Raw genomic sequence first — 15,015 nt, 5'->3', positions numbered from 1 at the left:
GTTAGGGTTTTCTTCTTCCTTTGCTCTCTTAATCCCGCGTCTTTAAGGAGCAACCTTCATTTCCGGAATGCAATAGTCCCATTTCCATATAAGGTATGGGACTGATGGAAAGGTCCGTCCCCGCCCCATTCTGCATGCTGCAGCAAAGTGTACCTCCATAAGATGGCCCACATCTCAAATGAAGTCTCTGACTTTTGTGTTGGCACATCCTGGTGGACTATGTGTAAAATGCCAGAATTCATATGATGCTGCTACAGCTGATACTGTATACTGTATATTTGTTGTCAAAATACTTTTAGTACATATGTTGTTAAAATAAAATGATCAGTCCAACGATCATTTTACTGATATGTATAAAGACGTATGAAATTGGAGGTAGTTTGAGGATTAAATTTTTTATGCTTTTTAAGCTCAAAAAATGGGGGGCGTGTTATACATGAGATCATATTATACATGAATAAATACGGTATGCGTCAAACAAGTGAAGAGCATTTCTAAATGGAGAGGAAGTGAATTCAAGAAAGGTTTTCCAATCGTTTTACAAAAATATTTCAAAAAGAGGTCACTTGCGCCACTGACCTGGTTTTCCTCACTCAGTACCTTCCATCACATTAGGACTCCTGACCACAAACGTCATGTCACCTCTGGTTTACAGCTGCCCCTCAGTACCACTCTAAATAGAGGGGGTACAGGAATTCATGTGACAGTGAATGGAAAATTTGAAGAGAGGGCAGTGAAGGTGGAAGTTGACAGTGATGAAACACCAAGCAGAAAAGCAAATTAACAGTGTGTGCGTGTGAGTGTGCATTCAAGCGCATTTGTGTGTGTGTTTTAGTAGTTGGGGGCATGGACAGACAGGTTCAGTCTGGGTAATTGAGTGCCTGATTGTCCATGTAGGATATGTGTCCTCTGGCCCACTTCCCCCCCTCCCTCCCTTTTCACCCTCTTCTTCCTTTGTCACACTTTCTATTGAATCATTTTGTCCCATGCCATGTCACATCAATACAAATAAAAAATAGCTGTGTACACTGGAGCATCAAGCATCTTTGCCTCCATCAAGACGTTCGGCTGTCTCATCTTCAGCAGCCGTGCAGGGAAGCATAGAGCACAAATGTGCTGTGCTTTTCTTTCTTTGTGTGTTGTTTGTCTGTAGCATTTTGTAGAAGTGATTTTTTTTTTGTTTTGTTTTGTTCGGACTATCAAAAGCTGTCAGCCGTTTTTATAAGGGTTGCCTTTTTCAAGTAAAGAAAATGTCATATCGAAAACTTGTTGGCTCACGTCTAGGTGGTGGCATGCTCACGTTACGACTCACCACCTTACCACTTGTCCAACAACTGTCTGTTTAATACATAGCATGTGYCAAGTGACTGAGAAGTAAATAATAATTATAGTCATTACAGAAATGAGCCCACAACAAAGCCTCCTAACTGCTTTCTTTGTTTTCACACTTCAGCTGTTGTGATAGYGCTGCCAGGTTGTTAAAAATATATATACAAGGGAAGAGAGGTGGTGTACCTCTTTGTATATGGGTGGGAGGAGACTGCATAAGAAATTTGATTGTATTTAGTCTACTTTTCTGTAACCTCTGACTGCAAGGTTTCTTCCGGCTTGGAGACAATTTGTTCGGCTACGAGGAATTCAAGGCATGAAATAGAGCTCTCGGATCAAAGGTAGATCGAAAGCCAGGGGATCGTTTGAGATAAAGCGGAGCAGGGTTGCTGTGTGGTGGGCTGTTGGGGGAGAAACTGGTCTCTCAGCAGTCTTTACTAAATGAGGTTAATTGAATCTGGGTAATTGCTGACCTTCCTGTCTCAGTGAAATCACAGCTTTAACTGATCAATGCTTTTCATAAATTTACGCCTCAAGGTCATTCGGTTGATTATACTGCCCTCCCTCTCTAGCTGCATCACTTTGCTCTGGTGGCCCATTGTGTAAAAATGAAGCGTGGAGGCATTTGAACACTAAGAGAATGCAATTAAGTATGTCTCAGATTTGCAAAATTAATTAGCTTGCTAAGTTGTTAAGTAAAAGCAATGTGAACATGGAGAGGCTTCAAAGAGTTTTCCGCTTGCTTTTTTTCTGTGAAAGCGAGTRTATTTTTTGCCTTTCAGGAAATGTCTCACTTACTGCTCGTTAGTTTTTCTGCCTCTGCGGCCCTGCCATCGTGTGGAGATTTATGGGGCAAATAAGTCGTCGTGTACAGGGAAGTTGGGGACTTTTTAAAACAAACAGCAGAGTAATTTGTAATTTGCTCTTCCCTAAAACTGGGAATTATTATTCAGCATGTGGTGCTTTCGAGAGTTAGCGCTGTAATGGTGGGCTTACTGGCCAAGCTCCTTCCCTGGGCTCCTTTTTCTTTCTCCCCCTCGTTCTTTTTACGTCTGCCGAGGAAACAGGAGGATTTCACAGCTGCTGAGATCTGAGCTCCGGCTGGGCCCTGTGACCTCCTTCTTTCTTCTTTATTTCCCTCCCCCTCCCTCAGACTTACTCCCTTTTTTCACCCTCCATCCAGCAGTCTCTTTCCTCAGGGAGCTCTTGTGTGGCTCAGAGGAAGCTGAATCATAAAGCATGGCTAATGAATAGAATAGGGAAGGAAAGCTGAGGCCTGCCGACGGCCCTCAAGAGAGGAGGCCAGGCCCCTGAAGCCCCAGGCTCAAATAGCAGACGGCCCTCACAAAGGTCAGGCTTCCTGCGGCTCGCTCCAAGGGCTTTTGGCTCCTAGGCAATGCAGCTTAAATTTCCCTCATAGTGTTTTGTTTTTTTTAAATGGTTAAATTTCCCTGTTTCCTTTGGAAAACTTGGCCTTTGCTCCTTATTTTCATTGTCTTTCTGTTCCTCTACACAAGTATTTCCCCTCTGTCTCATCTTTCTCTGTCTGTTTTTAATGGCAGCCAGGGTTGCCTCAACAAAGAGAGTGTGAAGAATTTGTTATACATGACCTCTGCACACCACAACCACAAGCAGCTCAGACTGCCAACAGCACAGCCCAGTAAAAAAATGTCAACTTGACCAACGAAGCCCAGAAAGTTCTACAAAAAAAACAGCTAGCCAAATCAAAGCTGTGCTTTGACATGCCTTTTTAAAGAAGTGCTTTTGCAAAGCTGGCCTTGTAATTGTGGATTATACGACTGACTGACTCATACAGACATAGCAGGTGCAAAACACAATGTTGAACCCTAAGTATCAGTTGTTGATGTATACAGTTAAAAATAAAAGGTTGCTTTAACTCGAAGAACAGTCAGACAAGAAGTATCAGGACCTAGGTCATTTTGGCAAAACACAGGTTTTCGGGTCATACAAACATGTTGTGTCTGTCATGCTCTCTGGATCCCCACTCTGGTCATAACAACTGTTTTACTGTTGCAGTGACTTATAGCATTACCAACCCTGTTCTTTTTTTATGGTTTCGTGACCCCGTGCCGCTCTAAGCAAGACCCCGAGCCAACTCCCGTGTCCATTTGACAAGCTTCATTTCATTTTGAGCCCATATTTTTCTTCCCGGGCCTGCCGGGCCGTGATTCAAGGCTGAGGTTGTGTTGTGCAGCGCCGAGGCTTGGTACTGGAGCGTTTAATGTCATCCAAAGCCAACAAAGAGCCTGTGTTGGAGTCTGGCGCCCTGGTTCTGGGAGATTGAAAAAGGGCAATGCATAACACTCTGTCTTTCCCCTGCAGTCTTTCACTTTGCCTACTATAAGAGGAAACGTGAAATATTTTTGTTCAGCTGAGTGTTTGGCTTTCTTTTAATGTTCTACTTTGGGATCAAAGGAATGTTAATAATCTCTCCTCAAAGTACGGCATTCCAATAAATGTTTGTACTCATCTGATGGCAGGTCTTTCAGTTTATATTGCTGCTTAGAATACAATTACAGCTATTCCAAATATAGCTTACTTTAACTGGTCAAACAAACTCAGCTGTGTAGTTTTTTGTATTAAGCATAATGCATCTGATGTTCGAACCTAAAATCTTATATTATTGTTGGCATGTTAACAGAAACCAGTTTTTTTCTATAAATGAACACAATTTACTTTCGCATTTTCTGCAGCTTTAAGTGTTTGCCTCCACTGTGGGTTTCCCGTTGAGGTTTTGTGTTTGTATTTTTTTACAGCCTGTGTGTTGGTAAAGCAAATTAGTGTGAGAATTTATGCTTTACTTGAGCTCTGTTGTGGTTATCGCTGAGACGAGACGTCGAGCTCAGACACACAAACATTGTACAGAAAAGTAACACAGCGGTAGTCAAGTAGAAATCGGGAGGTCTTGGAAAGAAGAGGACGTCCTCAAAACACTTGTGAAGCGCTAACAGGGATGCCAAGGACAGCCATCTGTGTTTACAAAATCATTTGCTTTCTCTTTCTGTCTCTCTTGTCCTCGCTCAGATTCACTGTTCGTTCTTTACATATGCTCCCTTTGTGCAACACGGAATACAAGCGTGGCAGTTAAGGACACTCGGGACCTTTGAGTGGAACATATGTTCAACTCCTGCAGATTTTTACAAGTCTGCAGATCTCAGATGAGAGGAGCTAAAGCAAAGGGAAACCGTGGCTTCAAAAAGCAGCCCTCTAAATTGGCTCGTAAAAACGGGCTGAGAACTATTTTCATTGTTAATATCTTTCAAGCGCACCAGTAACGCCATACAATGGCAGGGTTTGTGTGGATTTACTGGTTTTTAGGCATGGCCATAAAGTTTTCTGCCTGATCAGTGAGGCATTTTTGTAAAAGTATCTGTTTGGGTTTAGGGAGTCCTAAAGCGTGACAGAAAATCCTTGGCAGTATTTGGTCTTGAAGTTTCCTTTTTATCACTTCATAGTCAGATACAGTATGTTCATATGTTAAGACTCAACAACGAGTTTGTTTTATTTCTSAGTGTAACATCAGCTCAGTCATGCAGATTTATCTTCATTTCATCAAAGTAAGAGTAAAGCTGTATTTTGAAAATGAGATAAGCTACGTTGTTTTTATTACATTGCAGTGTATATTGTTATTTCTTAGCAACAATTTGTTTTCTGAAGCCTTTGTGTTTTGGTGTTACATGGTAAAATCACTGGGTTTCTTGTGTTCTTGACAGTGTTTCTTCTGTGGGTTTTCAGGGGGCCCAACAGTGCCATCTAATGTTACCTCATCAGAAGAAAAAAAAACCCAGAGCAGCACAGACGGAGCTCATTTCCCTGGCTGATTAGAGACTGTTGATTGATTGTAGAATGTTATGTGTGAGAGCTTAACTTTACACTTAAGGGCTTTTCTGGTTAGAGAAAATGTTTACATGTGTTTAATCACATACTTTATTAAATTATATAGTATTTGGACCAAAATGATTGTATTTCAGTGATTTTTTAGCAGACAAATCCACCTAAAATCTGTTTTTATGTGTGTGTTTCTAGGTGTCTGATGTAGGATCAGAGAAGCTCTTTTCCCCTACCACACCCAAAGGTAAGAAATCATTTTTTTCCCTTTTAGCTTTAGTCTTTTCCGCTTTATTCATAAACATAACAACAACTGGGTTTTGCAAATGAGTCCAATTCTCTCCTGCTCTAATCCTGCAGCTCCCATTCAGATTTAAATGGCTGCAGACATAAACAAGGTCTGGTGACTACATATGCATGCATTTTAGCCTGGGTGCACAGTGGCGTGTCTTGGACGACCCCACCAAAGGCTTAGTCTTCCTACATATTGGTTCATTAGAGGGGATTTAAAGTCTCCCTGCCACATGCTCCCACAAATGGGAACTTCCCCTCAGGCATTACAAGCTCTCTGACAGCAGGCCTGGATCATAATGGATGCCAAAGGAAAGACGGAAAAAGAGCTTTGTCAGCCTCCAGACAACACAAACTCTGTGTGCATTCAGATATGCACATATATAGATTTGAAGACCTTCCTTTGCTTTTGTTTGGTAAAACTATGATAGTTTCCTCGATGTTTTTGTATCTGTGTGTACACGCAGTGGATATTTTTTGGCATGTCACCACCAGCACCATGCCGGCAGTGACACCATGCAGACTGCTTGCTGCATCTGAATATTTACAACCTGCAATGATGCTTGGCAGGTCAGAGCAGGGGTAAAAGTGTCAAACTGTGGATGCCGGGGAGAAGGGAAGAGGCCCCAATCAGCCTGCTTTTGACAGATAGCAGCATGCAGACCATGTCCCCTCTGGGCAGGACCCAGGAAGGAGGCCCATTAAGACAAGCTGAGGGAAAAGGTGGTGGATCTGCTCCCTGTAAACTACAGCCAAATGAGGAGGGTTCTGGAGACGGATGGGGGGGGGGGGGGGGCATGTCTGCAGTCGTAACAACCAGATCATCCTGCCTCAAACTTGCTGCCATTGTGTTTGTGTGTTCTGGGATGTCTCATAAACATTTGTTGTTTAGCGCACCTGTTTTGTTGTTATTGTACAAGTAAAAAAGGATAATAATAATAATGTTGAATATGTGTGCATGTGTTTGTGTGTCTTCATGTTTGAAAAATCACATTAACCACTGCACAGATTTTAAATGAACTCTCAGAAGGTCTTATTGGGTGTACCTTTACATCTGTTTAACTTTTTGAGTCTCCTCTTAGGTTGTCCACCACAGCTAAGCAACTTTAACAAACATTGCTGTAGTCAGTTTTGAGGATATCAAAATACAAATGAGTGTGTTAGTTGCTGAGATTCTTCCAGTACATAATCTGAGTGTTGTACATTTCTTGAAATGTGGCCATCATTAAACTAGATATCTCATCAACCACTGGATGGGTTTTAATAAAAGTTTCAGAAGGTAATTTGTCAACAACCCTTTGACATTATAATCAATCTAGATCAAGATGGCCACCACAGCTAACTGACCTTAGCCAACTCAAAAAAAAAGCTGTCACCTAGTCTTATTTACAGATACTGAGCTAAAGTTTGATGTGGTTGTAGCCGAGTGTCATTAACAACACATACTCCAAGTATAAATAAATCTGCCAAGATCTCTCAATATGATGTTGAAAGAAAATAWTGTTAAGTGTGTTTGTTACCAGGATGTGTGCTTAACCATATGGAGAATATGTAAATTCATGAAAAGGATTTTTATAGAGGAATCATACAAACCCAAAGAGCGCTCCTTGCCGAAGTCTGGTTTAATCAAGTGACCAAGAGTTCAGACCGAAAATGAGTAAGTACCATTGGTTTTAACAAAAGCTCCGAGGCATGGCTCCGCCTATTTGATTACATCATCAAGGGGAGTCCCTAAACCTCTCGAAGCCATGCCTCCAGACAATACAATCTATTCTAATGAAGATTTAAAAGTTCAGTTATGTGTTGAATTTGTTTCAGGCATGTAGCTATTAATATAAAAATCATCAAGTTAAGCAAAACAGTCACATTTACCAATCATTACAGTTCTATCATAAAATTATACCATGTGTATGTAATTTAAATCAGTTATCTCTAAACCCCAATAATTTCTTCAATGTGCTATTTTACACAACGATCTTTTCAAAGTTTCACCAAAACAGCTACAACTGCATCATAAAATGATTTTGGTTTAAAACTCAGGCATGAAATTCAGTGGTTTGGATTTTTTGCAGTTTTGTTTGTTTTTTGAATTTATTGAAATTGTTGCACTAGTCTTGAAAATGTTTGCCATTATCATTTCTTACAGGGGTGGGATTAAATAAGTCTATAAGTCTTTCTACTCCTTTTTGAACTGATAAAACACTGAATGTACTTTATTTACTCAGTTAATGATCTGTTGATACTTATTTTGCCATATTATATTGTTATTATTATCATCTTTAGTTTCTACTTTTGAGCCTGTCTGTGTGTATTGTGTTAAAAAATTAATTAATAAATAAATCATAGTCTTTTTATTTCAGTTGCGGCCTTTTACCATAACAAACTTGCAGATTTGATGTTCCCTCTTACAAACACATCGCTGTTCATTCTTGACTTCATAGCTAAAGCTAGTGTCTTGGTTGTGTACAGTAGCTGTGACTGTTGAGTAGGAATACTTAGCTGACATGGCATATGAGATTTTAGCTGACCTGTGACCACCATCAGCCTCATGAAACCAGCGCTCGCAATGACAATGGCTTCCAGACTTTTATGGTGAAAGACACAGCTGGACTGCATTCGAGGCCATATGTTCTCTGCCAAGCTGCTGAACTGCTTCTGTTATCAGCTTGCAGGGTGTTCACTCGTTTTCCCCACATGCTTGTTAAAATGACGTGTCCACCTAAGCGGACACAAACACTGTGACAACATCACTGCGCAATCGCACGCTCAGTGTTGCACACACATTGTGAATCCAGTGCGGTTATTGTAGCAGGTGAAGGAATGCTTCTGCAGACCGTGCTAATGCTCAGGGCAGAGGATTAAGTCCCTGGAATTACAACCAGACAATCCAATCAAAGTCTCCCCTGATTATCACACAAATCAACCAGATCCTGTTTAGGCGATCTAGACAAAGGGCACCAGATAGGAAATAGAGGTTAGAAGAGGGGAAGGCAGCCAAGAAATCTGCAGTTTGATGTCATTTGGTTGGTGATAAGGAGARAAAAAAAGTTTTCACAATAAAATTACAGTCTACCAGCAAGCTATCATTTTGCATTCCACTGTTGTTGTTTCGAGTAATAACGGGTGCGAGGACAGTGTTTGTTTTTGGCCCAGACTGAGTTTTCTGTGAATGGATAATATGTGTGCGATAGAGTAGCCCACAGGCTGTTTTCCTCTGGTTTGGTATGCAGCAACACAACGTATGTGCCCCATTACCAGGCTCACTCATGGTCCTGTGGGACTGATGAAAAGTCTTCAGTTTTCTGGTCACCAGGTCTGTTTAGCTGTTAGCTGGTTGACTTTTAAACAGACGCAAAAAAAAAACCTCAAACATTAAGTTATACATGAATATACCACACTGTTGTATATGTATAATTCACTAAGTGTTTCTTTTACTCACCTCTTTTGTTTTTCTTTTAAATAAGCTGCTTCTTCTGCAACTTTATGTTGGCAAGTATTTAGACGTACAAACAGTTGAGGTTACATCCAAATTGTACACAGGCCCACAAACTGTCATGGTAATGAAACGGTTCAGGGTTCACAGAGAAGAGGAAAGACCAACATTGTAATCAGCGATGGCARAGCACTGCAATTATGCACACAGAACAGGGTTTTGGGTAAAACCTAGACATCATTGCCTTTTTTTCCTCTCATATTTAGTTTTCATCATCTCTACATTGCTGGTCTAATGACAGCATGTTATTCATTCAAGCTGCTGCTCATAATAGCACAAGGTAATAGTGTCTGCAATACTGTACATAGTGTGTAATTCTGTCAGGGTGTTTTTACCCAACAGCTAGTACAGGTCTGTTTGTGTTGGTGGTTATGATGTAGGAAGGTACAGCAGAGGGCATGCATTATCTAACAGTTATTGGTTTTTGGTTATTTCCTGTTTTAAACCTCCTGCAAATTATTGATTTCCTGAAGGATGGCATGTTTAAGTACAAATGCTGCAGACTTGTTCTGCTCTCAGGGCTGCCATTATTGGATTGAAGGTTAGAGTTCGCTGTCGTCACTTGCTTTAAGGGAAATATGAAGCTAAATGTAGCTGCTGAGCATGTACAGGGCACCTCCACAGTGCACAGATAAACACTTTCCTTCTATGACATTTCCAAACGCTAGGCCTATGGAAGCAGTGTGGAGTTATCACCCAGCTGTCAGCAGCTAGAAATATCTGAGAACACTTAGGAATCTGCGCTGACTGTGTTGAATGTTGCATCTTTGGGTTCTAGAGCAATTCGTATAATCCTGGCACAGTCTCTTATTTGTCCTCGTGTACTCTCTGAGGCCCGGTTGTTTTAGCGAGGTACAACCTGCCACACTGTGGTGGTAAACCTTTGCAGTATGCCTTCCCCTAAAAAAAACTGAGGCATCTTGGGATAGCAGGGGAAAGATTGGTAGAAAACCTATTTCTGAAGTGGATTTGTGCCCTTGTAATCCTGATTAATTTTGACCCGTTGTGCTCATTTTAAACAGAGCATTACAGTAAGCGTGAACACAGCAAGCTCTGGGGCGAAACTAGGAGCTTAGCGGCTTTGGGAGGCTTAGCTGCAGATGGCATTTTAAGCCGAACTTAATAAATTGTTTCCATTAAACTTACCGGCCCACACATACTGGATTAGACCGGTGGAACAAAGGAAGAGGAGAGCGTGCAGAAGCAGAGGAGGAAAGAAAACACACACATCTGCCATCGTGCACATCTGACACAGTTAATGTTTCTCAGAGGCCAAATAAAAGGTGAAGATCGGGTGACTGGGGTCTTAAAGGAGATTGAAGCTTTTGGACGATGAATTTGTAGTTCCCTCGCTCTGCATCTCTTCATCGTTGGACATATCAAACAAATTTGCCTAATTGACATCAAAGTAAACAAACAAAAATGCATAAACCATTTCACTTGGCAGTGGATTTAGGGCTTATCCTACTAACTGTTGTTTATATATAAACACATTACCAGTGCKGTAGCTTAAGGATTTAGTATCTGCCCATGCACTTGCTTATTTTATTTTCCTTAAAGCCTTTTTACTCACACTTACATTTGTTTCTGTGGGAAATCAGTTTCTCATGGTAAAACTTTGTCTTTTCCCTCATTTGTCCTCAGTCCACCTCTGCTGTACCTCCAGCCCCTATCAGCTCACGGCGTGCTCCCTAAGCTCTCATTATGTGCTACACAGTTCAGGGTCTCCATTTCGAATCGCTAATCAACCACCCTGTCTGCAGGCCTTTTCTCTCAATAGGTGCTGAGTGGCCTTTGTTCCACCGCTGGTGTTTGCTGCGTGTCAATAAAACGAATATGGCCTCCTCCTCTTAGATTACACGGGTTGGTCGGAGTTACAGGATGGCTCCTGCCACGGAAGCTTACATTAAATCCCAATCTCACCTGCTTGATTTTGAATGCCAGAGAAGTGAGGAAGGGTGATGATTGGAGAGGGAGCGTTAGGGTCAGGGGCAGGGGGGATTGAGGCCAGCTCAGACATAGTGAAGCAGACGAGAGAGCATGTTTGTATTCGGCCGAGCAGCTCTCCTCTGGCCCAGTCAGCGTAATGTATCACTAACCTTGGTGGCCAGGCTGACTGTTTGCAGCCTCTTGCCCATTAAATAATGGATAAAGGTTGACCCTCTAACCAACCTTTGTGCCTCCATTAAATCAGGATGGAGTGTAGGTAGCTGGAAAATGTGCCAGGCTGACTTTAAAGCTGGATTTATACTCTGCGAGAAGGGAAGAAATCTGCTCTCACTGACGTAGTTACATGATAAAAAATGATGTCACTTTGTTCTTGCATGAGCTTAGATCCTGATCTCAACCCAAGGTCCAGGTGGGTATGTGTCAACTTTTGTGTGATTGGTCAGAAATATGTTGTGAGTAGGGAATTCGATACTAGTACTGAATTCGATACTTTTTTAAGTACAGACCGAATTCTGTCTGTACTACCGAGAACCTATTCACGTAACATCAAATGGTACCATGTTTCGGTACCTAAACGCATCATTGTGACCGTATTGGCATAAGAGTGGTGAGTTTTCCGTGCTTGTCCTGAACGCAGCATCGTGCAAGAGCGTAATGACGTCAGCAGCCGCTGCTTCAGTAAACAGGGCTCGGTCTGAACGTAGCTGAAAGCCTCGCAGCTCCTAAACTCGTCGAACAGACCGCCTCTGAATTATCTGGTGGATAAATCATCTTGTGAACACAACATAATGCTTGCTCAAAGTAAATAAAGTACCGCCACTTTCTTTATTTCATCCACCATTAAACAGAGGCCGACAGAGGAAAACAGCAGAGGTCCCAACAGTCCGAACACATCTGACCTAAAGAGCACAAACAGCTAACTTGAAGTGTTGGATGCATTTTGGATGTTCAAAATGTAGCTTGAATACCTTTTATTAATTTTAACTGCATCCTCTTTTGTTTATTTGATTTAAACTTATTTGCCTTCCATGGACCTCCATCGTACAATTTTTCTAGTGGGGAAATGACATTAATAGAAACGCGTGGACCTGGATTTTAATTTGTACAATAAGACAAAACAGTCTTGTTTTCGAGAGTTTTCACTTTAAAGAAATAAGTTACACAACTGATGTTGCAATACAAAGAGTTGGATGTTGTCTTGATATTTGTTAATTTTATAAATTGAGAAATATGTTTAAAAAAATAAAAGTTTATTATTTAAAAAAACCAACACACATAAAGTACCGAAAATTGGTACCAATAAGTACCAGTACCAATTCCCAGGTACAGGATATTGGTACCAAATTGATTCAAATGTCAAAGGTACCCATCCCTAGTTGTGAGTGTATTTATACAGAAATGTTGAAGTGCAATGATGTCCTTAGTTGGCTAAGGCTGTTAGAAAATAGACATCTTTACAACTGTTCCATCTAAACTCATTGTGAAATAACTCAAAAATATTCAAACGACAAAGAACTTGTTGAAGAGGATAGCCTACTACTGCTGAGACACAAGTGGCCATTACTGGTGTAAAAACAAAGGCCCCATTTATGGTTTAACAACGAAGTTGGGTTGCTGCTACATGGTACTTTTAAATTATAAATCTAAAAGAAATTCTGGAAAATACAGACAGTTGACTGACAGCGACTGAATTGTGATTGTCCAAACACTCCTGCTGTCAGGTCAGTTGGGTTTTCTTGTGAAACGATTCCCCTAGATTTAAAACCTTTCAGTGTCAGAGAATATTATTGCTGTTGTTGTGTAAGAAAATGACTCAAACAGACCAAAATATTGTTTTGATTTCACTTAAAATCAGCATAGTGCAAACTAGGCYCAAGCCCTGTGCTAATTAGCTTTTTCTTCTTGTGCTAATTTGTTTTGCAAATGTCAGACAGGACGTTCTTTTTTTTCTTTCTTTCTTTCAAAAAGTCAGTGTTCCTGTATTGACACACTTTAGTCAAGATCAGGTGTTTTGAGTCTTGACTTGTACGTAATGACCACGTTTGCACAAAGATGTCTCAGTTTGGTAACTTGGAATTCTAAAAGAAACCCTCCTCCTCATGCCTAACTCATCACACTTTAATGTGCTTAAACAGCAGCTCGTGTTTCTCATTATTTGTTTGAAATATTTAGAGGATACAAACTTCTTGCGGATACCAGAAGGCTGACAGGCTAGTTAACTAAATATTTAAGAAGGGAAAGCTAAAACATTCCTTGTTTCTTTAATAATCTTAAGGTTATTACTGTTTACAGCCACAGGACTGCTTATGAGCTGAGAGATTTGTTTTTGAAAAAAAAGAAGGAGCTGATATTAAGCTGCCTTTATTGATAAGCACTAATGCTGTTTGTGCAGCCGTTTTTGTCAGAGAGATGAAAATAAATAGGGGGAGCTCAGCAGAGATAAGACACGTGTTTAATTATTAATTGAGCCATTACTGACAAAGATTGCCTTTTTTGATTTAAAGCAGGAAGACCTGCCTCAGGGRCAGAAAAAGCAATTACAGAATTCCCAACCTTTAGTGCTGCGGCCCGTCATTCAACACACGCCGCGGAAGAGAAGCAAAGGGAGACAGATTGCTCCCATACACAAACTCTCTCACTGCGTTGTTCCATAAATTATTTTAATTCTTCAATATTTATAGCTTTTAAAATTAAAATGACCACATCGTGTGCTATTTACGTAGAGCGAGAGTCAACGGAACCAAGCCAGATTACACACAGCCTGTATGGATAATTTGGATCAGTATAATTCAGAAAGGGACGTCAAAGCTTTTTTACAAGCTGCCTGTTTTCTTAGGCAGAGCAGATTAGCTGGGTTGCAATTAGTTGGCTTGTAAAKTTATTGCTGATATTTCACACCAGGCCCTCGTGCACTTTGTGGCTCCTTTAGAGGTCTTATTATGTCCATTAGAAACATGCCTGGTATGTGCTAAGACTCTAGGGTGCATGAAATATTAACTAACTTCCTTTAAAACATTTGGTCACTGCTGATTGAGTTTCATTTTTGAAACAGAAGCCCTGTTTGATGGGTGGTATAGTTCTTCTTTCTCRTGGATGCTGTTGTTACTGGAAGGGATGCTAGATGTCAGTCTGTCAGCTCTGTCRGTCCATGTCATCCGTGTCAGCAAGCCCATGGGTGGTGGTCCGATAGTGTGACAGAAAATCGGAGTCGTGTTGTAGGCTGTAGGTTGAGACTCCTTTGTGTGCCTCTGTGGTCATTGACTGAATATGGATTCAGCTTTAGCTGTGGAGAGGGACCAATTACAAAATCACTAAAGGCTATAATGGACTTTTAGAGCAGATTGTCAGAGACATGAGCAGCCATTTAGGGGGGAACACTTGTACATTTGCGCACATCYTTTTATCAGATCGGTCTTATGTATTTGTTTATTTCTTTTAAGTGCTTTAGTTTAGTTTGGATAATAAAATGACCATAATGTCATTCCTATGATTTTCAGCACTGCACATGTCATACTAAAAACATTAAAGTGCCTTTGACATCAAATTTTTGTAATAAACATGAATGCATTTTTGGAAAGGTACCATTGATAACAWATTGCAAAACAAAGTTCACGTCACTGAGATGAACAGTTGTTGAGATRTTTGCATGTGAAGAAASAGGAAATGATGTCAAAGGGGAATGTCWGCATGTAAGAGTGTTACAAAAGCTAACAACACAGACTGTAGAGAAGAATATGATGTTTCTTTAGATTATTTTAGTCACTATTAAAGAAAGAGGAAGAAGAGTTAAAGTTTGAATAATTTTGTTTTAATWAACAGAGACGAGGAAGTTTATTTTATTAATGAGTTCCCCTTTGATGTCACTTCCTGAGTCACTTTGGCTGAGCCAAATTTAAAAGAAAATAGGCCCGTAATGTGACAAAATGGGTAAAATGATTTGTACTATGCCAATTTTATTAAGTATAAAGATGYTTTCTTTGACATTTTTTATTTGAAGGATAGGCATGTCACAGCATGTTCTATAGAACAGCTGGAGTGCTCAGAAACCAGGTGACCATCTGATCGGCTGGTAAAGCTAATGGCTAACGCAAAACGGTCAAGAG

The 15,015-nt window shown here is 40.6% G+C and overlaps 1 protein-coding gene across 13 annotated transcripts in view; it reads left to right on the top strand.

Moving 5' to 3' along the window:
* fbrsl1 (fibrosin-like 1) overlaps window positions 1–15,015 on the top strand; it is a gene marked incomplete at its 5' end in the record, with an annotated part of 231,453 nt that overhangs the window by 181,353 nt on the left and 35,085 nt on the right. For all 13 annotated transcript variants that reach the window (XM_014018722.1, XM_014018716.1, XM_014018717.1 and 10 more), the window contains 1 exon segment: window positions 5,377–5,425. In XM_014018722.1, coding sequence (XP_013874176.1) covers window positions 5,377–5,425 — 49 coding nt within the window.

The sequence above is a fragment of the Austrofundulus limnaeus genome, unplaced genomic scaffold (genome assembly GCF_001266775.1).
Source record: "Austrofundulus limnaeus strain Quisiro unplaced genomic scaffold, Austrofundulus_limnaeus-1.0 Scaffold200, whole genome shotgun sequence".
NCBI lineage: Eukaryota > Metazoa > Chordata > Actinopteri > Cyprinodontiformes > Rivulidae > Austrofundulus > Austrofundulus limnaeus.
This window is presented reverse-complemented; position numbering and strand designations above follow the sequence as displayed.